This window comes from Sander vitreus, chromosome 21 (assembly GCF_031162955.1).
Source record: "Sander vitreus isolate 19-12246 chromosome 21, sanVit1, whole genome shotgun sequence".
Classification (NCBI taxonomy): Eukaryota; Metazoa; Chordata; class Actinopteri; order Perciformes; family Percidae; genus Sander; species Sander vitreus.
Genome location: NC_135875.1, coordinates 8,672,825 through 8,698,900, shown reverse-complemented (window position 1 = coordinate 8,698,900; position 26,076 = coordinate 8,672,825). Strand labels below are relative to the sequence as shown.

The 26,076-nt window shown below is 39.9% G+C and overlaps 1 protein-coding gene across 3 annotated transcripts; it reads left to right on the top strand.

Moving 5' to 3' along the window:
* The first annotated feature begins 1,771 nt into the window (after window positions 1-1,771).
* Window positions 1,772-25,600, top strand: ppm1bb (protein phosphatase, Mg2+/Mn2+ dependent, 1Bb). Of its 3 annotated transcripts, none has more exons than XM_078278497.1 (6): window positions 1,772-2,157; window positions 13,532-14,368; window positions 17,173-17,290; window positions 17,897-18,008; window positions 19,323-19,380; window positions 24,629-25,600. In XM_078278497.1, the coding sequence occupies exons 2-6, from the start codon at window positions 13,544-13,546 to the stop codon at window positions 24,656-24,658; spliced, it is 1,143 nt and encodes a 380-aa protein (XP_078134623.1). In that variant the 5' UTR covers window positions 1,772-2,157; window positions 13,532-13,543; the 3' UTR covers window positions 24,659-25,600. The 3 variants fall into 3 exon arrangements, with proteins under 3 accessions (XP_078134623.1, XP_078134622.1, XP_078134624.1); XM_078278496.1 differs by lacking the exon at window positions 24,629-25,600 and adding an exon at window positions 20,883-23,865; XM_078278498.1 differs by lacking the exon at window positions 24,629-25,600 and adding an exon at window positions 20,816-20,851.
* The last annotated feature ends 476 nt before the right edge of the window (window positions 25,601-26,076 follow it).

Genomic DNA, 26,076 nt, shown 5'->3' with positions numbered 1-26,076 from the left:
AATGCGTTAGTGCCTTAAACCTGCATTCTATCTGAATTCCAGCAGGGGGTGACACGTGCGGTTGCAAAAGGAGGTCGGTTTCTGTAGAAGTCTATGAGAAAGTGACCCACTTCTCACTTGATTTATTACCTCAGTAAACATTTTCATAATGAGTTGGTCTCAATCGCTAGTTTGAAGTCTTCTGCAACACAGAATGATGTTCATTTTTTGAATTATGGTCTCGTTGATTTTAAAATCAGCAATAAAGCAGGGGGGTGTTTTAGGGCGTGGCTATGATGTGATAGCCAGTGAAAGTGTGTAACGTAACGTAGAGTGTAAGCAGCTCCTCCCTCACTCCTCCCTCAAATAACTTTACATCTGAAGCGTTTAAAGACTCTATTTGTCCATTGTTTATTTCTAAAGAAACACGACAATGTATAAAAGGCTCCATTACCTTGTATCTCATGTTATGGCTACGTAGCAGACGTTTTTGTAAAAATAGGCTAACGATTGTGTCATTACCACGCGACTTACTGTCGCATAGTAGAGGAATTACCGTACAGTCAAGGGGTTAAGCGTCTGTCAACAACCCATAGATCCTATGGCGCCATTTTGATGCTAACAAGCCATCACCCGCCGTTAGCATTCCATTGACTGCCATTCATTTTGACGTCACTTTGACAGCGAATAACTTTACATCTGAAGCGTTTAAAGACTCTATTTGTCCATTGTTTATTTCTAAAGAAACACGACAATGTATAAAAGGCTCCATTACCTTGTATCTCATTTTATGGCCCCCTAACAGTTTTTGTAAAAATAGGCTAATGATTGTGTCATAACCAAGCGACTTACTGTTGCATAGTAGAGGAATTACCGTATATGTTAACTAGCATTTTAGTTAGCAATAATTAGCCTCTGCCCATGTTGTCTCCTTACATATACCTAGGCTCTCCGTCTCTGCAAGATTGGGAATGATTGAGATTTCTCTTGGCACAGCTACCAGAAGACTTCCAACTTTCAGACAGTTGGAGGCTGCGCAGTAACGCTCAGCCATCACCGGAAAAGTGCTTCTAATATACTTCACTGGTCTCCGTAGAAAACAACGGCGTCACTTTGTCCACTTCTTTAACCGTCTATGCCCGTAACGGCAAACTCGACAATGGATAGCACATTCCACAAACCAATGGGTGACGTCACACATGTGCATGCCTATTAATATACAGTCTATGCTCACGATGTAACTGAATTTTGATCTCTGCAATTGGATGTTTCTTGAAGTAATGCCCATCGGGAGTTGTAGTTAACTTTTCACATTACGCTTTAGTGTACACAAGTTTGTACCTTTAACTTTTCATCAAATAACAATATGTTCTAGTTGCTCGAATTTTTCATGTATCATCGGTCCATAAGAAATGTATTAAACACAGAATTACTCCTAATTGCCTTCTTGTGTTGCCATATTGATGCAGTTCTAGATACAAATGTCCAAAGTTTGGTTTGGAGTCCGCCCATTTCTTTTTGTGAATGTGGAATTTTCATCATTAATAAAATTAACTGTACAAAAAATAAACATGTTTTTTAATCTCATTACTCAATACATATGAAAATGTCAAAAAAAAGTTACTAGTGAATTCTACAGATCCTGTGCATCATAGAACTTCGGTAATAGACCAATGAGAATGTATTTTTGGACAGGGGCAGAGCTTATTGACAGAAGCAGCAGCCAATTAACCGACGTTTCGTCTTGACGTTGTAACCAATCACCGAGCATATGCCAAAAATAACACCTCCTCTTGTTCAGCACCCAAAGTCGAAGGATAGCTCTGGCCTTTCAATTCAAGAAAGTGCTAGATTTGTGAGTGTTGTATGATATAACGAATTCTCAGTGTCCATATTTGTTTTGGAACGATCGGAATAGTCTTCATTTTATGGGAGAGACAGAACTGGCGTCAAACATGCGTAAAATTCAACGCTGTCCAAGCAGGGAACCACCGAGAAAGGAATTATCGCCGCTCATCTGAGGCCAATCTCGATTATTTTTGTCAAATAAGGAAACATAACATAGCTAGCTAGCTAACGTTAGCTCCGTAGATAGCTAGGTTACCGACATATCTTCACACAAAAGCAGAATCCAGCACATAATCAAGATTGGATCTACATTCGCAACAGCAGGAAAACGTAAGTAGCATGCTAATATGTGCGCTAACGTCATTAGCTTGAGTTTGAAAAGCTGGGGAATTGCGTTGGCACCAAGCTAGCTAGCTAACTGTTAACATTAGCAAGCTAGCTAACGTTAGCTCATATTAACACACCAGCAAGCTAGGCCTTTCCGTAGAGGGAGCAGTGTTAATGGAGTTCAGCATGTGGTCAGTGGATTGGTATTTAACACAGAAACGCATTTCCAAAAAGAGTCAGTCGGTTCATGCTAAATAAATTTTGTTGTACAATAACGTTAGTGTTCAAACAGACCATTGTCAAAATAAACCCTGACCCTTCATCTGAAGGAAACGAACCGACATTTTCTGATTCTAGCTTCTCAAATATTAGGTTTTGCTGCTTTTCTGTGTTTTATGTTAATTAAAATGAAGTTTTGGATAGGCAAAACCCCATATGTGAATATGTCAACTTGGACTCTCAGACCTTGTGATGGGCCTTTTACACTATGTCATAGACTAAATAAAGAATCTATTTATCAAAACAATAATATTGATAATGAAAACAATCATTAGTTGTAGCCCTAATTGTCTCTCCCTTCATGTGGTGACGTTACCATGTCACACGTTGAGACTTTCACTTAATTGTAAGTGTTGTTTGTTGCTCTCTATGTTCTGCACTTTGATGATTTTTGTCACTAAGGTCTGCAGAGATTTACCAAGTCAACCTAGTTTCAAAAACACATTATACCTGTCCAGTAAATTATGTTGTGCAATAGCTATAGTGTTCAAACAGACCATTGTATGTATGTGTGTGTGTGTGTGTGTGTGTATGTATATATATATATATATATATATATATATATATATATATATATATATATATATATATAAAAAACGTGACCCATCATCTGCTGTTTCAAAGTAACTTAGAAACGTTAGCAAGCCAATTCTGAATGAAGCAAATTTAAAGTAACACTAATTACTAACAACTAACTGGCCTCCAGTTCTTAGTGTGGTCCCAAGCGAGCTAATCTATCGTGGTATATGCCAGTGGTTCTCAAACATTTTTCAACATCAAAGTGTACCCCCTTTGAAATATTTATTTCAGTCAGGTACCCCCTGTGGTAGAAAACAAGGCCATATGAAGATGTACATTACTGCGTTGCACTATCTGTGTCTGATTTACTAAACAATAACCTTGTAATTAAAAAACACATGTTTCGAATCCATCTCTAAATAAATTCGTTTTACAGTATAATTATTTTAGGAATTAAAAAAAAATCACGTACTCCCTGCAGTTCTCCATAGTACCCCTAGGGTTACGAGTGCCCCCATTTGAGAAACACTAGTATAGGCTAACGTTACACTAGCTATAACTAGCCAATGACAGCTTAGCAGACTTTGTCATATAGGTGTCAATGGTTAGCTATGTAATGTTAGCTTGGCAGCTTAATGGTATTTCTAACAATATAACATATTTAAAAAAGCACACAACAACAAACTGCCTTGGTTCTATTTATTTCAATAAGTAGCTATGTTGAGATATTAATGTCCAGAGTTAACCGTGAATGCATGCAATGTCAGTTGGATAGTGTATGTTCTGTTATGTATGCAGTGACCTTAGAAGGTAATTATAACCGCAAGCCCTCATTGCCACGTCTAGCTATCTTTGTTGAAGCCTGTTAAACCAGCCAGTACACATGAAATGTAATCTGAGAAGATAACACTTAATGTTGTTAGTCACAAGCTGGTAAGGTGTTTATAACCAGTCATGTTTCACTGCGGCAACAGCACTGCCCCTCCCAACACTTCACCTATTCTCTGCTGCTCATTATTTACCTGAAATGTATAATATTAACTTGTATACTTGGGTATGTAACAATATATAGCATTACTGCTTTTTTGATAATGCTCAGTAGGTATTGTGGAGCTGGAAAACTGTCAAAAATAACAGTAAAATTAATTATGATAACAAGAGATTGAAACTCAAACTAAACATATAAATAAATAAATAAATAAATAATTAGCTACAACCGTTTTAGTTTAAACCATGTTCTTTTGCCTTTTAACTGGTCAAGCACGTTGGCAGTTGTACAGTTCCAAGTTTGTGATAAATGCCTCAGTTGACGTAAACATAATAAAGCGATTATCTTTGCTCCACCATCAATCAACTGATGGTACAGTAAAGTCAACCGCTATACAGTATATGTTTGTGTCTTTGTAATGTTTTCTGTATATTGCATGTATTGTAGGGAGGGGCAGGTCCATAGGCACAGTTTGCCCTGATAATAGACATGGGCTTGGATGGTAACTCCTAACTTTGCTTTAGATGTACTGCAGTACAGGCCTATATGAGCACATGCGATCAACAATCAATTATGTATTGATAAAAATGGCCATTGAATTTGGGTTTCCGTTGTTGTTTATTTCTTGTTTTGAGAGCAATCAGTGGCAAGATGCTTACTCCTGCTACTAACTTCTTGAACCGTGCATACTGTTCTTTATATAGGTATTTTACAAAATAGTTTGCGATGTGATCAGATAAGTAAGTCACCGTTTGCATCAACTTTAGATCTGTAAAAAATAAATACTAGAGATGATTAATAGGTTTATCACTAGTATTTATTTTTTATTTTTCCAATATTGCAATATAAATTTATTGAAGTTGGAACCAGGGCTTATTACCAGTCCTAATTCTAAACAGGAGTTCCCTTATGCTTTCAAAATTCATTAATTTATTCATTCAACCTTTATTTATACTCGAGATCATGGCAAGTTCTACTGTGACTTTCGTTATTAATGGGCAGGCACTTCACCAGCAATGCAAAGAGTACTCCTCCAACATCTGATGCATGTCTCCTGGTTCCATGGCAAAGAAAATGTTTGCTAAGATTTTATGTTGAAAGTAAAGCTGAAAATGTGAAGGTGTGTGTGTGTGTGTGCGAGTAGACCAACTTTGCTATCTCTTTTTATTACCTTTTAGAGTTTAAGAATTGTATATGATCTTAGATGGTTAAGCCATTCTAAATTTGCCCTACTATATTACAGAGATTTGTCATCTAAGCTAAGGCTTATGATAAATTCACATTTCATCATCAATTTTGTATTGTTGAAAGTTGAAATCCAGCCTAGCAGCCACCCTACTCACCTTCTCCAGTATATCAGATTGCAATAAGGTGACCAGGTGACCAGTATATGACATCACTTGGTGTTGGGCTTCTGCCCTGCCAGCCTGATACGGGAGGAGTTCAATTGCTGATAATCTTATCTGAGTCAGCAGTCACTGTGTAAAGACTGAGGAGCAGATGAAACACAGTGTCAGTGGGAGATTGAGACTGTCAACAAGCTTCTTTTAGAGTTTGACAGATCTTGGAGGCATTGGCTGTACACTGAGGGAACTTTAGATGTCACAAGGTGCTTTAAAAAATGTAAAACACTATAAGAGCACGCATTGGTCCTACACAATGGGGAAGAATTTGCACTGGTTAGAAAAAAAATTTTTGGAAAAAAATATCGATACGTTAATATATCGATGTCCTGGCTGGCGCCATATATCGATATTTTAATTAATAAGGCGCTCTTGGAAAAAAAATGTGCATTTGTGTTTGCGTCAACACAAAAAATAGAGACAGGATAGATCATGTGTTAGAGCTGCAGTGAGTCGATTGATGGAAAATGTCAACTATTTTTGATACAATTTTAAATGAAGTATTTTTCAAGCAAAAATGGCAAAAAAACAAACCCAAACACTGATCGAGAAGATAAATCGATAATGAAAATAATCGCTAGTTGCAGACCTAATAAATAGTTACCATCAGTAACTTCATATGCATGGAAGATATTTCTTGATACCTGTTCTTTTCTGTTACTTATACTTTTTGATTAACAGCTTGGCTGGGTTTCTTGATAGTATCCTAGTTCGTAGATCTTCTTGTAAGTCACTTGTTAATGTCGGTACTCTTGGTTTATAAAAGATTTTAGGAAACTGCTGCCATGGCTGTAGTTGAGTTGTGTTTCATCTTTATGGAGTGTCCAGATTCAGACAACCTTTGTTACACAGGGTTGGAAATTAACTTTTTAAAATGTGAACATCTACCAGTCACTGATAGAAAAGTGTTCAAATTCACAAGCCCCTCCATAGAAAATAAAATATTTTGTCATCTCATAGACTACATGAATAATAAATTAATCAAAACAATAATATTGATAATGAAAATAGTTGCAGCCCTAATTGTTTCTCCCTTCATGTGGTACCATGTCACTCTTAGACAGAGTCTCACTTAGTTGTAAGTTGTTTGTAAGTGTTGGTTGATAGGGGTGTGGGGGGGGGGGGGGAATTGATTCACGTATCGTGATTTTATCTTGAGGATTTTTTAAATCCATTCTTTTCCCCAGAATCAATTTTTTATTTTTATTTTACCAATGATTCACCTAAATATTTTCACTGACGGTGACTACATCATATCCATTTCCAGCAAAACGGACCGAAAGCAGAAAATGCAGAAAATACACGTTATGTACTTCTTTACAAATGAAATAAATGGCAGACTGACTGACATGTGATATGCATTCTTTTTAGAAAATAATTCATTTTTAGAAATGTCTCATTATATGTTGTCTCTCAAAGTGTATTATTTAACCCCTAACCCTTTTTGTTAAAGAGGGAAAAGAAAATTGCAATACTCAATCAATACTATTGAATCGCAATACGCATCGGTACCCATGTATCGTGAAAGAATTGAATCAGGACAAAAGCATAGCGTCCCAACCCTGTTGGTAGTTGGTCTCCACGTTGTGCACTTTTGATGATTTTGTCACTAAGGTTTGCAGAGATTTACCAATGTCACCCTAGTTTCGGAACCACCTTTACACCTGTCCAGTGTCACGTTTTATCCACAAACTTTGTTTTACAGCATTTTCTGTCATCTCACACTCATAAAGTTAAAAATCTTATTGGCTGTCAAAAAATGCATGACAGCAAGTGGTAAAGAGTGATCACCATTGACTGGTATGATCCAGGAGTTGTTAGTTGGACATTGGAAGCACTCAGCAGATTAGCGCACAAAGGGGAGATGAAGAAATGGAGGGTCAATAAAGTGTGTCTACGTTCTGCATGTTGGATCTTTGCACCTTTTTGATTCTGTGTGTAATAAAAGAAATGTAAAAAGGAGACACTATCAGAGTCTAGGTCAGTTAAGATAAAAAGACAGAGTTAAATGTTAATGAATTTCAGGAGTCAATAGACACAATAGGAAGGTGAGGCTGTAGAAGTCATTACACAGGAGACCAGGAGGAATTGCACAACATGAGCGGTGTTCCAATTCAGTGTTGCCTGCTCCAAAGTCCGTATTTCAAGACTGAATACGTCATAACAGTTCGACGAGGCTGTCCCGTTTCGGAGCCTTCTCCAAATGCAGCTGTGAAATAGGACCCGGTGTATCTCTGCAGTCCTCTCTCACTATCCTACAATCCATTCTGGGTTGGTTAGTTTAAAGGTGCATTCATGTGGTCCTCCTCACCTCCATAAAAATGGAGAATTACCAATTGAACGTGTCATATTTTTCAGGTGGATATGTTGATAATCATGGGATGTTGTAGAAAAATGCTAAGCCTTCAAGCCTTCTGGAATAATCTATTGGTTAAAGTCAACACAGGTTTTTCGGAAAAATAACGTACTGCTTTTGTCCTCCACAGTCTGGATGTGAAAGTGCTGTGTGAAGTAGCCAACAATCATCAAACTCAAAATGAATCCTTGCCTCGTAATTAGAAGAAATGCATAATTTAATAAAAATTGGAAACACGCAATAATGTAAAAGTGGAATTTCGGCTGAAAAAGTACGTAGTACCAAGCTAGGGAGAAGGCAGTGGGGTGGCTGTTGGCCCTGTGTAATTACTTTGCTCGGCCTTTAGTGGTGCATGATCGGTCCTTTGTTGGCGCCCCCCCCCCCACAACTAAGTTTGTTCTGATAACAGCACAGCCCAGAAAAGATGTCTAGCTGTTTGTTAAAACTTGAAAGGATTTTGTCGGAAGGTTTAGTTGATTATTATTGACCTTTTATTTCTATTATCTTTACTTAAGGTCTTTAATTAATGCAGGCGCAAAATCATATAATTAACTTACCAATCTGTTGTATCCCCAATTATTACATCGTCTGGAGAGTTGGGCATGAACCTACAGGGTGAGTCTCAGTGTATAGCAACATATTCATTGATGTGTACTAGAGAAGCAACGATTGACCGGCCGGTGACCGGAATTGGCCGATTTTCACGTCATCGGCCATGACCGGCGACCTGCCGGTCAGACTGCCATATGCCGATTTTATGCCGGTCAAATGCACTCGGGCGGCGCATGATTTACATCGCGCAACAGCAACATCACACATGCACATGCAGGGTTTTTGCTGTGTGCATTTAGCAGCGGCGCACTGCCGCTCAATCAGCCGTTTATGAAATGTCATAAAGTCGTAATTATACACGGCTCGAACAATCAGCCGCTCTCTCTCTCCCCTCTGAGGCTGAAAAACTGGAACATGAAAACCGCACTCACGCGGGTCCCGTGAAATATGACAGCTACAGTACAAAATAGCGTTGGGCACACTGACTTTGATGACTTTATCAGACCCCAGATGAGACAAGAAGCTAACGTTAGCAAACGCTGTGGTCCCTTTGCCTCTGACGCCCCGCTGGCTGCTGTAGGAGACGCTGTAAACAAAAAAAAGAGACGCTGTATTCCTCCGACACGCTGTATTAACGATACTGTTTAAAACGCTTTCCAGGTTAGTGGGGGTGCATACCGCTTAAAACCAACATTAAAAACATAGTAATCTTTAAAGAGTTTAGTTTTATTGTTAAACTGTGTGTAAAATGAGCGGTGACGTTAAATCATCTGTTTCAGGTAACTGCACTCTAGGGTACCGTCTATTTGCTGGATTGTTCCGAGGTTTACCGGCGGTAGCTAACGTTAACAGATAAGCCCATTGACAGCAACGGTAGTGTTCACATTTATGCACAATGACACATAAAGCAAACTTGCTAAAAAAGGAACTACACGCTGTTTTCAGGTAACGTTACTATTGACGTTCAAACAGGCCTGTGTGTGTGTTTTTGAGAAATATATTTATACTGCATTAAGGCTATATTTATATTATTTTTTTTATTGCCATTACCTGTTTTCCCTGTTTTCATACATACAGAAGTTTAGTTTGCTAAATATATCACATTTGTTTAGTTGGATATTGGATGTGAAAAGAAGGAAATGGTTCTTCCGTAACATTGCACTTTAGGGGTGTGTGTGTGTGTGTGTGTTAATTTCCCACACCAGGAGTCATTTATATAGTTGTATTTTATAGCGATCAATTATCTATTTAAAAAATGTTCTATGCAAAACATTTTCTATTAAAGAAAAGATAGAAAATAAATATTTGTGTGCTGTAAAGTGGTTAGAAAAAATGAAATCGGAATTGGCTAAAATCGGTATCAGCTGGCCTAACTAACTAAATCAGCCTAGAAAGTTGTAATCGGTGCATCTCTAATGTGTACACATGGATATTGCTGGAACCTGTATATTAACCTTGCTTCCAGGATAGCATTGACTGTTTTGTGTGTGTGCCTGCTCTCACAGCAGCAATCAGGCTCTCTGCAGAATTATGTAATCCCCAACCTTCTACTTCCCTCTTCGTAGCCAGTGGTTTTTGGCAGACGCGCGTCTTAGCATAAGGGGGTGTTGGTTTTGACCTGTGGTTCCAGCACGGGTGACGGCAGTTTTGCGGAGGTGAAGTGGTTGAGAGTTCCTGGTTTCAGTCTGATGCCTCTGGAGATATTTTCTAGGGTTTTCTCTTTGTGTGTGTGTATGTTTTTGCCAGCAGTCTATTGTACCATTGTCAGCCAGAGAAATCTTATAGTATCTGCATGTGTTCTTGCAGTCTGACTCCTTACAGGGTCTGGCTGCGGCGACTGCTTTAATGGATGGATGATGCAAGTCCCCTTTTCTCTCTCTACCAGGCGGCTGTGTGTATGTGTGTCTTTTAGAGCGAATGAGAGAAAGACATAGAGAGGGGGATGTCGCTGAATGAAGCTTAGCCTGGATGTTTGCCCTGCAGGGTGGGTGGTTGCTAGGCAATGGCGGTGTGTTTGTTTTATTTTTAGAGAGAATCACTGCTGGTGAACATAACAGATTTCTCTTTCCTTCACACACATTATGTGAAAACACTTTATTACCATACATGAACATATAGGCTACTTCTGAGTGGCAGTAGCTGGTGGTGAGAGTTTGATAGGGGGAATCCTGTTCATACAATCATGTAGCAGCAAAGCAATAGAAATCTGAATGGCATGCCCCACTGCCCCACCCTGTACATGAAATCTAAACTGGCCTGGCGTATTTATAGAGCGTCTTTTTCTCGCACATAGACTATGACACTGCAGACATGCGCAGAGCAGACACAAACGCACACACATACATACACGTTCCTCTGAAACCAGCTGTCACTCACTCCTTGCATGTATCAGCCTTTTTTGGGCACATGCCTGTCATGCAGTGTGTGCGCTCATGTGGGAGGTAATGCAGAGTGAGAAATCAATATGTTGGAGGGAAAAAAAAGATGTGCTTAAGGCGCCTTAGATTTTTATTGATTTCAAGATCTCATGAGCGCTACACCAGCCAGGCAATACATACTGTAAGTAGCTTTATACTGCAGCAGTTGCTGACATTTAGGTCAGAATTGATTGGTATGATGGGAAAATATAGTGCAGGTCAAAAATGCCCATGGCGGAAGGCGGTTGAGCATTAGCTGCTGCTACTATCTTCATGTACACTTATAAGTACAAACAATATATCTGACATAATGTCCAAAATAATATAAACATTTCTTTTTTAAATACAACATTGCAATTTTTTGTGCCTTTTCGTACAGTAGAATCAGGTAAAATATTATGTTCTCATTTTAAATTTCCTTCTGAATACTACAACTCCAGTCAGGCCTTTTAGGGCTGATACTGACAATTGTTACTTATTTTTTATATATATATATAGATAGATATACATATTTTACAAACATTTCCACGTTAGTGGTCTTGCAAAAGCAATTTTGAAGTGTTATCCCATGTTATTTTCAAGTTTCATTCTTCTGTACTTCAACTAATTTCAGAAGCGATTCATTACATTTTTCTTTCACTCAGCAACCAAATCCTTCATACCTTCAAAATTCTGGAAAGGTTTCTCCCTAAATGAACACAGAGCAGCTTGAATTATTAGACGATGAGACAGACATGTCTGTTATTTTTGAATTTTTTTTACAAATGCCAAAACTGTCTACTAGGAGATGTTTTAACCAACCACTTTCATTAGCTCTGTTAGCTCGTAGCTTGTAACAAAATGGCACAGGGTCGTCCAGTAAAACGTTAAACCTGACTCAACCTTTGCCGGTCCAAAATGCAAAGCACTGCGTTGGTCAATCAAATACATGCAAGTGCCATTACTTCACTTGACTTGCCATATATTTCTACAGTTAAAAAAAAATGAAACAAAACGATTGCCGCCATGATTACTTTCCAGTGTAGTAAAATCTGAGTGTTTTGGCACCTGATAAGCCTTCAAACTCATGGATCTGTTACTAAAACTGAACTACCTGGGTTGCTTTTTGTCTCACCAGTAACTGAACCAACACAGACCCATGAATTGTTTTAACACACATTCTCACTCAGAAACTCACTAACAGACCAAAGATGCTGACTGACTGCATCGGCATTAGTATTCAGCCTTTTCTTGTGATTAGTTCATGGTCAGATAGAGTGTATGGTGGTCAGAATGGACAAAGTTTAGTTAAAGGCAAAGGCCAAAAACTGTCCCCCAAAGACAAATTTAATTCCCATTCAGATCTTTGCAGGTGAGAGTTTCACACCCTGCTGATTCAGTAATGTCACACTCTATATTCTGCCAACAAGTTAGCTAATAGTATTAGTTACCTTGTGTTCGGAGTGAAAGAGGCTATGAATGCTCAAAGAAGCTTAATGCTGCAGTGTAATCTTCACTCTGCAGAGCCTCCTCTGCTATCTTTGTCTTGTTGTCTGGCTCTCACCATCCATTGAGTCATTAAAACATGCTGTAATTACAGTATGAAGCAGCCTACTAAACTACTGACACCCAAAAGATGGCTTTATTCTACCAACTATAAAATATGTGATTTGACAAGAGGAGTCAGTTTTGCTTCACTCACATTATGTTTGAAACATTGAATTGAAAAACAACCTGTGCGCTGATTTATGATGGGAAACGAAAGCTTGTAATAAGATACGTGGAAAATTCAAAATCATTTTTTTTCAATTTATGTAAATCATGAATACAAATCAAGTTAACTACAGAATTGCGATAATGCTTCCTTCCTCGTCTGAGTTCTTATTTTTACAATCACAATAACTGACATTAACTACTAGAATTGGTATTACATATTCTAATAATTATAGCCTGACTCATACTGAATTTTTCAGGCTGAACAAGATCGATGTTTGGGAGTTTCGAAATCTATAATTAATTGTGGCTGGGTTGACTCAGTGGGTAGAGCCAGCGCACATATACTGAGAGGTTTATGCCTCAACGCAGAGGTCCAGGGATCGAATCCAACCTGTGACAATTTCCTGCATGTCTTCCCCTTCTTGCTCCCCTTTCTCACCTAGCTGTCCTATCAAATAAAGGCGGGAAAACCCCCAAAAATAATCTTAAAAAAATAACTATAATTTTATATATATATATAACTATAGTTAATATATTAACTGATGGATTTTTCTTTTTTTTTTCAACATAAATACATAAACGGTCTTTTTTAAAAAAAATGATTTTTAAGATTATTTTTTGGGGATTTTTAGGCCTTTATTTCCACAGGACAGATGAAGACATGAAAGGAGAGAGAGAGGGGGAACAACATGCAGCAAAGGGCCGTAGGTTGGAGTCGAACCTGCGGCCGCTGCGTCGAGGGGTAAACCTCTATATATATGTGCGCCTGCTCTACCAACTGAGCTTACCTGGCCACACAAACCTCTTGATACGGATTCCTTAGATTTGATTTTTAAAGCATTGGGATACATACTAAGAGCGACATTTTAGAATTGTGTTGGACAAATGGTGATTGGTGACACTATTTCTAAATGACCTCAAACCTAGTTTAGCGTTTCTGTACTGCAATGTTTTGTTACTTATGGACTGACATATGCACTGATCTGCAATAGGATAATATTGGCTGATTTATTGGTCTAGCTCTAATTCTAATTCTGTGCAGCATACCTATGGTACAGTAGTGCATTAGGATAAAAGTGGCTGACTTGGTGAGGGATAAATGATATTCTTTGTCCTTACTGGGAATGGTGTAATTGTAATTTTGTTTCTTTCTTTGATTAATCTCCAGCTGTAGGCAGCAATGGGTGCATTCCTGGACAAGCCGAAGACGGAGAAGCATAGTGCCCACGGTGAGGGCAATGGGCTGCGCTATGGCCTGAGCTCCATGCAGGGCTGGCGGGTGGAGATGGAGGACGCTCACACAGCTGTGGTGGGCCTCCCCCATGGACTCACCGACTGGTCCTTCTTTGCTGTCTACGATGGTCATGCAGGCTCCCGGGTGGCCAACTACTGCTCCGGCCACTTGCTGGAACACATCTTGTCAGAAGACTTCAGTTCAGGATCTGCCTCTGTGGAGGGTGTGAAGGACGGCATCCGCTCGGGCTTCCTAACAATTGACGAGTACATGCGCAGCTTCTCTGACCTGCGGCAGGGCCTGGACCGCAGTGGATCAACAGCCGTGTGCGTGTTGCTCAGCCCGACCCACCTCTACTTCATTAACTGCGGCGACTCGAGGGCCGTGCTGAGTCGAGACACCAAGGTGGGCTTCTCTACCCAGGACCACAAGCCCTGCAACCCCCGTGAAAAGGAGCGCATCCAGAACGCTGGCGGCTCAGTCATGATCCAGAGGGTAAACGGCTCCCTGGCTGTGTCCCGGGCCCTGGGGGACTACGACTACAAATGTGTGCATGGTAAAGGCCCCACGGAGCAGCTGGTGAGCCCTGAGCCCGAGGTATGTGTGTTGGAGCGGGCGGCCGAAGGAGACGAGTTTGTGGTGCTGGCATGTGATGGAATCTGGGATGTCATGTCCAACGAGGAGCTGTGTGAATTTGTCCGCTCACGACTCCTGGTGTGTGATGACCTGGAAAAGGTCTGTAACTCAGTGGTGGACACCTGTCTGCATAAGGTAAGCTTTTATTTCTCACACATGTACATTGGAGTGTAAGCATATTTTCCTTCTTTTCAGCTTGTCTTTAATTTTACAGCTATAGAACCTAAATTCCAAATTTAACTTGACAATGAAATAGTTGAAATCCAATGTGGTGTATGGGACAGAGCTGTGTTGCAAGTAGGACTAGAAAGTTTGACAGTCAGAGGAATAATGACATTTGATTTAATCACACATCATTTTGAGTATTAATGATGATACTTGATAAGACTCCCATTTGGGGAATTGGCGAATTGCATGCCTGTATAAAGAGAGGCTCTGCGAAATATACATTTCAACTGCCAATTACCTTATGTGGACTGACAAATAATAAAAGTAAGTTAAGTAATTTGCCTAGTCATTCTGATGACTGTGACACAAATGAATAGTCAAAGCTGTTAAGTCTTTGGTTTCACTAATACTTCACTAGTATTGATAAAGTGGGTGGTAATGAAGTTTTAGTGTGTGGTTTGCATCAATTCTGATTCAGATAGCTCTTCTGCTTATCAAATGCATTTCTAACCAATCTTGCCTAGGGTTGCAAAGGGGCGGAAATTTTGATTTACTATGGTTAGTGGGCTATACAATTAACACACAGGTTAATAATAGCAATGGGTTATGTATTTATTTTTCAACTACATTTTAAGTTCCCTGTTATAGACTAACACAATTATAACAAGCAATATTAAAAATATCCAGTTTATTCCCATTAATTCCCGTTGATCCAACTTTGAAAATTCCGGGAATTTTGCAACCCTAAACCCCACAAAAAAATACTGACATAAATTATGGAAAACTGCATCACAAGATAACAAAATGATGTAATGTTTGTTTAATAAAACTTAACATCTCACAGTGAGAGATCATAAAAATCAGATGATGAATAATGTATTATTGCTTTTATATTCGGTCCCTGCCCATCAAGCTTCTCAGCTATCGATCCAAGAAAAAGCACTTTTTTCCTCAGCTGAACTCATCCACCACTCCACATCTTGGACTTTTGCCTTCCATGTATCGCCTATTTCGTGTCTTGAGTACTCCAAGAACCAACAAGTGTACAGCAGCCTTGTTATTTTTACCTTACTGGATGGGTTATCTCAAGTAACAGACACACGCTGTCATAAATCTCCTCCGCTGCCATTGCTTTTTGTAATGTATGTGACACTGTACACTTACAGAAAGTTACTCTGACCACATTGACTTTTACAAGGTAATGACAAGGTGACTATCCATTGGTTTTGGGGCACAGCTCTATCTTGTCTGTAACTGTCTGTGAGTGTGTGCCCTATGATTGCAAATAATATACTGTCTGCTGTTCAGGCTACGGCCTCCAGCCAGAGGTTGTGCTGTTCTGTTGCTATAATACTCCTATTGAGAGTGAATACATTCCATAAAAGTTTTTAAGTTCATAATTAAAGATTTTAGAGCGATAAGTCGATCAACGGAGAATTAGTCTGCAAACATTTTGATAATTGTCTTTTTTTAATAGACCAAACGATTAGTCTATTAATCCAGAAAACAATTAGTATTTGAAGCCCTAAACATTTAAAAAAGACACAACACTTATTCGTAAATGATTAGTTAGAATCGTCTTCCAGTAGCTTTCTGTGTAAAAGGTAAAAGTGTTTGTCAGCAACATGTCAACAATTGTTTTTCCAACATTTTTCTGTACTGGAGAAAACCAAGTGTTTAACTATGAGAACATGCAGAGATGTTAGCTTGTTGTTGTCTGCTGTTGTCTCCAAGTCCCAAGCTTTTTTATAATTCGAAAAATGGCTCAGGAGCTGCAGTGTTACGGTAAAGATGTTTTCTTGTAAACAAACAAAAGTTATGTTTACATTCAGTGTTACTCACCAAGACTCACTGTGTTAAGGTCTAACAAGCATGTTGAATACATTTCCTTCTTCATATAACATGTAAAGCCGATTTTTTTTCTTTTCTTTTTTGAGACCTGCATTGTTTACTTGCTAGCAGTCTTCTTCCCCGCTGTATTTGCTGGCAAATTGCTGCAGATCTTGGCTGTTACTGCCATTTGTAGGCCTGTAGAATCATTTGAAACCACTGGCAGGACTGTGTATTGCATCCACCATGTGCTGAAACAGAACAGGGACCCACTCATTGAAAAACTGCTCCATTGCGTTACTAGAGGTCAAAAATGTTGAAATTGTCCAAAAGTATATTTTGGCCCGCTGATATATCGGCCGAAATTGGCTCATTGCAGATATATAGATCTCGGCGTATATGTCAGCCGATAACTGACAAGAAATCGAAGAAAAGAAATGCAAAAGAGAGTTTTTGAAAAATTTATTTTTGAAGAATTATGAACTTTATGACTGCTCGGCTGATTTTTAAGGGTTGTGATTTAGTTGAGTTACAGTTTAATAAAGTTTCTGTGGGCTTGTGAGATGGCTAGGGTGGCGACGTTTGGGGGGGAAAAAAAAAAGTCATATAAACGGTTTGTCAGATTGGATGTCTATACTAGAAAATGGGGAAAGTACCTGGACTTTCTGGAGGGCTAAGAAGCTTTGTGCTGGGGAGAGCAGTGTATGATGGGCTCATGGTGTTGGTCTATTTTGTTACTGTTTTGTTGAATGGTCTTGAATATTGTAGTTACTGTGTCATGTTTTCTTGATTTTTGTCTGGGTGGGGGGTTTTAAAAAAAAAGAAGAAAGAATTGGTAATCATTAGTTTAGTCAACAACATCAAAATCCCTGTACTATTAACAGCAAAATATAGCTTATGTCCCACATAGTTTTAAATGGCCTCTTTATTTCGTCCTGCAGGGGAGCAGGGACAATATGAGTGTGGTGGTGGTGTGTTTACCCGGAGCTCCCAAGATATCAGAGGAGGCTGTGAAGAAAGAAGAGGAATTGGATAAGTACCTGGAGACCCGTGTTGAGGGTCAGCACACGCAAAACACGCTACACCTTCACACATACGAACATAATAGCCAGTCAGTATGCATTTATCATGATATTCAGGAGATCACAGTTACATTTATCTAAAATTAGATAGATTACAAAGATTTTAAAAATGCTATAGTCTTAAACATATTAGCTATTATCAGTGTTTTTTGATGAACAGAATATCTGTCAATACTGTTTATCTTTACACTATCATTGGCTGATATGCTGTATTTGAAACTTGTGGTAGATTGTTATAAACATGTAACTGTTAAGTGGTAGTTTAATGCCCACACTGTTCTTTTGGCCCAGCCACTTTCCCATGCTTTCTTTCTTTTTAAGGTTAAGTGAAACAAGTGGCCACATACTGTGCTCAGTTTCTGTGTACATAACCAAAATAAACATTCTTTAGGTAGTACAAATATTTGAAAGCAGTCTGCTACACCGTGGTGCTGCAAATGGCAGGTAGTGGTGTATCTAATGTTTCCACTACTATGGGTCATTTCTGTGGTTTAACGCCTAAACTTGGAGTATAAAATACTATAATCTTGCCTCAGTATACCACATAACCTCTGACAATGGTCCTCTTTGTGTTTGTGCGTAGAGCTACTGGGGAACTGTGGGGAGGCGGGAGTCCCTGACCTGGTGTCTGTCCTGAGGAGCATTGCCACAGAGAACATCCCCAACCTTCCACCTGGCGGCGGCCTGGCCAGCAAGTAAATACAAAGCCCGGAACAACATTTAACATGATTTTACTGCATTTTACACACACAACGTACTGTTAAAATATGATTGGACTTGACTATCCACATACATTATTTTGTAATGGCTTAGAAACTTGTAAATGCATAATTTACCACCAGGATATTGTATCCTAATGTACACACAAGTTATGATTTGATGTGTTGAACTGGAAGTTTGATCTCTAACTTCACAAGTTGACAATAATAATAACTTTATTTGTACAGCACTTTTTTTTTAACATAGTTGCAAGTGCTTTGAAAGAGGATATAAGAGACAGAAAAAGATTATACAATGAAAAGACAAAAAAACAGATAAATAGGGCTGTTACTAAAGATTATTTTCATTATCGATTAAATTGCCAATTATTTTCTTGAATTATCCCTTTGCCAAAAAATGTCAGTTCTAACTTTCCACAGCCACACTGTGATGTATTAAAATTACTTTCAAGAATAGCCTGATAGAAGCCAGCTCAAAAAGATGTTTTTAAGCCGTCTTTAAAGAAAATACCAGAAGTGGCTGTGAATGGTAATTCATTCAAAGTGTGAATGGCCTTTTTACCTGTTTTATGATTGGTTTAATATTTATCCATGCATATTTCTCATGAAATTGCACAGGCTTTGGGCAAAAAAATGTTGTTGGCACACCTGGATTAATTTTTTTTTATGATGTCATTGTTGAATTTTGCGACTTGGAAAAGCAACCCAAAATTCATCACTTTGTTTATGTAGCGCTGATAACGTGATTATTATTAACGTTCACAAGAAGCACTGTCATACATAGAACTGAAACAATTGCTAGATTGAAAAAAAAATCTTTGTCACTTTTCAAGCACAAATGATGCTTTCCCTTGTTTTACAGTCTAACAGACAGTCTTTGGGTTTAGGTCTGCTGGATAGACAATATGAAGACGTCACCTCGAGCTCTGAGGAAATTGTGAACAGTTTGAATTGATAATGAAAATAATCGTTCGTTGCAGCTCTGGTCGCACTGAACCAAGAATGTTTACACACAGACAGTTGCATCCACTCCAACACGAGCCACGCAGATACACTTAAAAATGTATCAACGTACAGATAACACTCCTTAAACACTTAGCTGTACAGATTCATAAAGAGATTCTGTAGTCTCTTTATGCATGAATAGCGGATACTCAAGTATCGACTCGGTTGCTTTCTTAGTTCCATTAAAATATGAATCGATATACATTTGCAGAGAATGAACAGACTGTTTGTATTATATAAGGAGTTGTTCTCTCTAAGCAGCGAGCTGTGCTTGTCTTTTTGCAGACGGAGTGTGATCGAGGCGGTGTACAACAAGCTGAACCCTCACAGAGAAGAGGAAGGGGTGAGTTGATCTCTCTCTAAACCCCTCACTTCTCCAACCTTTCACCATCCCGTCAACATGTAAACACACACCAGCCCAGACAAGGACACTCTGTTGTTTGTGTGTTTGCGTTTGTGTGTGAGAATTAATGTTATTATAAAGTGTGAAAGAGAGTGGAGAATAGATTTAGCAAATAACCTTGGCAAGCTCAGTGAAACTTATTTGTCTTCATGTTGAAAAGCGTTGAAGTGGTGCGGCCAGTTTCAATTTTGTATTTATCATTGAAATAGTATACGGTTTAAGGCCTCAGAAATCTCTCCTCAGCAATGAAAGCACGCAAAACCTACGGATGACTTAAAAAGCCTTTCTAAAGCCTCTCCCCCCCCACCCCGGCGACATGTTTTAAGACAAAACATTAAGATAAAAATGCTTGGAATGGTCATTTCTGTCTTTCCACAAATTTGAATAACGTCTAACTAAGTACAAATCCAGAATCTGTGATGATTGTTTATTTCAAAAGTCCATTCTCAATCAATGTACGTACACTGGAGGCTTCAAGTTTCCACATCACGGTTGTGTAAGTTACGTACACGTTCGTACACATCTTAGACAGATCCAAGGTGAGCACAAATAAACTATTCCCCTTGAGCAGATGAATGTTCAAAACTCCGCACAGTGAAGGTCAAACGCCCACGTGAAGTGACAATAAGAAAAACATATTTTTGAGTGCAGGGGTAGTTTACAGATAAAGTTAAATATACCGTTCACGGTGCTAAAGGAGTGGATAGCTGAATCATGCAGAGTAAGTCAAATGTGTCCAAATAGCAAGATACATTTTAGTGCCAAATGTATTGTATAGTGACAGACCATCATTACCCAATAACTAATCTAAAGTCTATTTTCCACTCTTCCACTTGTCAGACACATTTTCCTATTACATTTAAAAAAAAATTTAGTTTAATAGGTATTGCTCTCCTGGCATGGTCACTTTGTTTTGATTATCTTTTCAGTAAAGCTTAGAAATATTGCTCAGTGTATTCAAAAATGTAGTTTATGTAAAATTCAAATGCAGTCTAGGAGGAATTTTCACACCCATCTTAAAGAAATTGCTGTCAAGGCCACGTGTAGGCTTACAACTGTAATTCTTATTCTAAAGAAGAGATCAGTGTCAGCTTGTAAACAGCCTGGAAAGGTGTGATGTGATGGTGGATGTGTGTGTAGATGTATGAGGGCATGTGAGTGTATTTGTCATATTGGAGTCTTACAGGCTCTTTTCTCTGGGATGTGTGGGTGTTATACCACAGCGAATATCACACAGGGTTGTTGGTCACAGGGTCAGAGGTAGCGTTTGCATGGGCTTGTCCGACTGGTGCAAGAATGTCTCTGAATTCGTCACGCTAGTGTGTAGTAGATATTTGTGTGACACTGATGTGAGTATTGTGCCGCTGTTTGTTAGTGTTTGTATGTGTGTGTTTGACCATGGAGCGTGCCTGCAGAGTCTGACCCCTAGCGTGTCACCTCAGGCCTGTGCGGGGGGAGAGGAGGAGAGTGAGGAGGGAGGTGGCAGCACGGCGGCTCATCTGCTGGAGGCTCTGCGGCAGTTCCGCCTGCACCACCGGGGGCAGTACCACTCGGTGCTGGAGGAGTCCCTGGCCGCCTACCACCTGCGGGGGGAGAGCACTGCGGATGGAGCAGGGGAAGGCAGGAGGACCTCTGATGACGACAGTGATGGCCAGCAGCAGCCCGCCTCCCCTCCCTCTCCCCCCTCGCCCCCGCCCTCACCCGCCACTGCAAAGCCGGAGGCCAGAAAAGATGCGCCCGCCCCTGAGTCCGATCCCTCCTCTGACTGAGCACCCCGTCTGCATACCTACCTTCCCCCCCCCCGACCCCAAAGCTCTAGTCCAAAGTGCTTTGATCTCTCCTCCTCTTTCCTTTATCACAGAACTTGAATGGACACATCGGCCACTTCCGGCTCTATCATGGGCTGCAAATTCAGCTGCCATTGCCATTCATGAATATTTTAGTAATGTAATGGAAATAAAAATGGCCCCTCTGTCTATTCAAGTTCTGTCTCTGATCCACATATATACCTTCCTCCTTTCTTTTGTTTCCCCTGTCCTTTGATCACCTCGGCTTGGATTCCCAAACTTGTCAGCCACTTTTACAACCTGATCACACAGACTGATGTTTACCATTTAAAATAAAAAAAAAATTAATATTACGTGCAAAAGTGGCTGGTGAAGTAAAAATAGACCTTGCACTCCATGGCCTACATTTACCATTATTGGCTTCTGGCTGATTTCCCACTTGACCACCCCCCACACACACACACACACACACACACACACACACACACACACACATACATACATATATACACACACACACACACCTGCTTACAGTGGACGACCTGACAAAGAAAAGGAGAGGAGACCCTCTGAACTGCAGCTGTGTTCAACACACTGCTCTCCAGGCCTACTCCATCTACAGACTCGGAACACATTCTTTTGCGTTGATGTATGTATGTGTGTCTGCATGAGTTTGAGTGACTGAGAAAGAGACTAATCATCACTACTGAAATTTGTGTTTTTGGTAGTGGGTGATACTTGATTGTGATTGTTAGCTCATTCAGCGATGTTAGGTTGTCCAAACCAGTCTGGGTACTAAAAAACTGGGCAATTTAACCACAGAGGGACACTTGTTTAGGTGGGTTTGTGGCTGTATACTTGTAGTTTGAGCGGCATTTCATTTAAATTGCTCCCTCACCACACCTCACCATATGCCGAATTCCACATCACCACACTTTAGCACGCTGCCTCACAGTCACCAAAAAAGAGGTTCACGTTTGTTCCTAGTTGTTATTCAGGTGGTTGTGAATGTGTCGGTAGCACTCAAGTATACTAGTACCAGGTGCAGAAGGGGCCATGCAAGCAACGTGTTTAAATTAAAATAAGACTAAAAGTCTATAGCCACGCTAGCAACCTTGTAAGGCTGTAATGCACTTTACACACCAGAAATCAAAATTATTGGATGAATGAAAAATGTAGCGAAACCTTCACTATGGTTGCGCCAGATGAAAAGGCATATCGTTTCCAAAATCAAAAGGGTTTATCGTTTTTACTGTTTTTTTTCTTCTTAGACATATAGTATCGTTCTCTACATTGTGTGAGGTGGCTCAACTTTTGTATTAGCTGTGTCAGCTTTGTCAGTGTTAGCTGTAAACTGTTGTTAGCAAATCACAGATACTGTTCCATAGCGATGGTTCCATAAAAAGCTCAGGGAAGTGGCTGTGCTCTACTCTTTAACCCTGGTTGGGCGGTTAAACAGACGTATGTTTGCCAAAACAACCAGTTAGTCGTCATTCATGAGGTCTTTTCTCTTGTTAAACCCTTCCGATATTGCAAAAATCAAATTTTTGTGTTGTCAAAATTTATTTTCGGGTAAGCAATGGACTCATTGTTGCCCCTTGTGGTCGTTGGGAGAAGAACACCCACTACAACTTGAGGCAGTAGTGGGCAGCCCATTTCTGCTTTACAATGAAAACTGACTTGGAAAAGCAACACAAATGTAAGATTTATCCTTGAGTTTTTTTATTATTGTGAGAAAAAAGACTAACTGGATAAATGCCCATGTGCGTGTCAACAGCTTTTGAATTTCAAATGTAATCGAAGACATGCCAGCATGATAACGCTATGCAGTCCTTAGCATTCATCTCAAAGCAAAGCTGAGGTTAAGTGCTGCTATGTTGACGAAGTAAATCTTAGACAGATGTAAGTTGAGCAAAGTCAAACTGTGTAGAGCTGAAGCTGAGAAGATTAAATAAAAAAAATCACTGTAAATATGATTAATGGTCTTGCTTTAGGTAACAATATGGCCTTTCTTTAGCAGACACCCTCAGTCTAACAAATTTTTTTTTCAAACATACGGCCGGCATTACATCCCTAAAGTCATACTGCTAGCGTGGCTTAAAAGATCATAGCATTGAATCCACTGTAGGCATTCAACGTCCAACGTTAAGCACCTCTACAATCGTTTATACCTGGACAACAGTGGGTTTTATGTGAGATGGTTGTGTATCTGTAATCTGTTCCTACTGCTCATGCCGACAGTCGCTGGTATTAACCGTGGCAGGATGTGTTTCAGCTTGATAAAATCCCACACACAGTATTTCATTCCTCACAGGTTATGACACTGTCTGTTCAAAACAACACAATCTGAAACTCTTGCCTCATTGTGAAAGTTTAATTTGAACAGACTGAACCTACAGTGCAGTTGTAAGTCTGTATAAAGCCCAGTACCCAGTGACCCTGGTAATGCATGCACTGCACTTATCTTTTCAATATCTAAGGCACTTAACTATCAGGGGAGGTTATGCTCAACACTGTGCGTATGTATGTATGTTTGTTTGTGTATGTATGAGTTGTATTTGTATGCGGTTACATGGGCCAAATTAGTCCCACACAGTTAATATGACAAATGAACAAATAAAAATGATTTGAGGTATAATGCTATGATTTGTGTCAAGTATATGAGTGTTTGTGGATGTAATCTGACTGTAAGGCTGCGTTTCTTGTCCTGTCCTCTTGGACCTTGCAAATGTGCAGGGTTGGGATTAGAGATACAAAAAGAAATTCCAGACAGAATCCAAGGTAAAGTGGTGGCATTTGATACAGGACCATTTCCTGAAACTGAAAGTGGGATTTTTCGTTGTCTCAATTTTATTTTATGCGTTATAAATGTTTCTGTTTAGGCTGTGTAGTTTTCAGCTCAAACAGAAAATAAATCCTCACCTTCCTTTCCCTCCCCTGCCAGCTTTTAGCTCTAGCCTTGACTCGTAATTTCCTCTCAGATGCTGCTTAAAGACATTTTTAATTTGTCTCCTTTAAAACAATAGCCGCAAAATAATTGGCTGCATTGCATGAGCTGGTGGCGATGAGCGGAGGGGGAGCTGCGTAGACTATAGGGACTCCATTCTCTCCATTTCTCCCCTGTTTTTCAGTCTGACACTTGGCCTTGATTCTCCGCAAGGTGAGTCATCCCAGGTCTGGGTTCTGGTTGTGTTTTAAAGTACAGGCTGGTCAGGGCAATGTCACTGTCCATCACCATTATCCATTCAATTTGAGTAGATAAGAGGGCAGTGAGGTTCAAAGTTTGCCAGTATTTAAGCCACCGGGAGCAGTATGTTAACTTCTGTGTGCAGGAAAAGGCGCATGAACAAAAAAAACCCTAACACACAGCTCTCTCCATCTTTTCCTTTTTACTCACCCAGAGTGCCGGTGAGCTGGAAGACCCCTGGTAGCCGTGGCAAAGACCCCTGTCTCCTCCTGGTGATCGGTGCATCCGCCTAGAGGAGGAGTGTCTCTCCATTGCACCATGTCTTTCTCCACTAAAAGAGGACATGTGGTGTGTGTTGGAGTGAGTGAGTGAGTGTGTGTGTGTGTGTGTGTGTGTGTGTGTGTGTGTGTGTGTGTGTGTGTCTGCAGCAGTGGGACAAAGACGACGACGACAACAACAACTACACACACATGCATACTGCTTTAAACCTGGAGAAAAACAAAAATCACTTTTCAGAAATGTCAAGATTTTATGACCTGAAGCATTGTGATGGTAGAGATTATTTTTTTTTTTTTTTCTTCTTGAATGTTGACATTGAACACCTGACTTCACAATGACTTAAGGACCTATAGTGTGGCGTATGTTTGTGTGTGCAAGAGAGTGTTTGTGTGTGAGTGTTTTGAGGAGGGCCAAGAGAAGACGGACGGTGGATAAAGACTTTGTATGTATTTCTTCTTCTTCTCCTGGACTTTTATTTTTTTTGTGCTCCTGGGTCTGATATTTGCCTAACACCTTTGCTTCTCCCCTCTTAAAAGACACACACACACACACACACACACACACACACACACACACACACTCTCTCTCTCTAACACACACAGACACACCATGAAAAACCATAAACACCCCTCACCCACCCCGCCCCCACTTCCACCTGTGCACGTATGTGATGTGCCACCTTCGGAGGGCACTGCATGAGGACTTTGGTTCTACATGTACAGCTACATGGTTTTCTAGTCGACCCGGATGGACATCCATTGGTGGAGACTAACTGAACCCAAAAGACCTCTGCACTCTGATTGGCTCCTGCCATGTGAGAAGTGGAAATGATTTGGATTTTATTTGTTTTTGTTTTTTTGTTGTTGATACTATAAGGATGATGACGATGATAATCACGATGGGGGATGGGGGGTTATCTAGTTCACTTAAGAGCCGAGTGCAAGTTGGACTCATGGAACGGGGTGGGGTTGGGTAGGGATTGGGGCTGTTGTATCACTGGTTGGACTTCCTGTAGGAGGAGGGTTAGGGCAGGGGGGTTGTGTGTCAAACAAGCTTCCCCACCTCCCTCCTCACCATCATTGTTGGAAGTACACATGACATACTCCTGACAGAGGAACGTATTGTTTTTTTATATATATATATATGTTGTCCATAAGGTTACTAGCTGCTCGGTATGTAGAGTGAGTGAACTCCCTGTTTTAACCCTGTTCCTGGTTCTCAGACTGCATTGGTAATGTTTGTATTGCTGTTGTTTGATTGCACTCACATTTGATTACAGAAAGCGTCTATATATGAAATAAAATACCTGCCAAGGATCCAGTGGTGGCTGTGTATTTTAATAAGAGATCATGTCATTTCTGGATGTTTGTGTCTGTGTGGCCT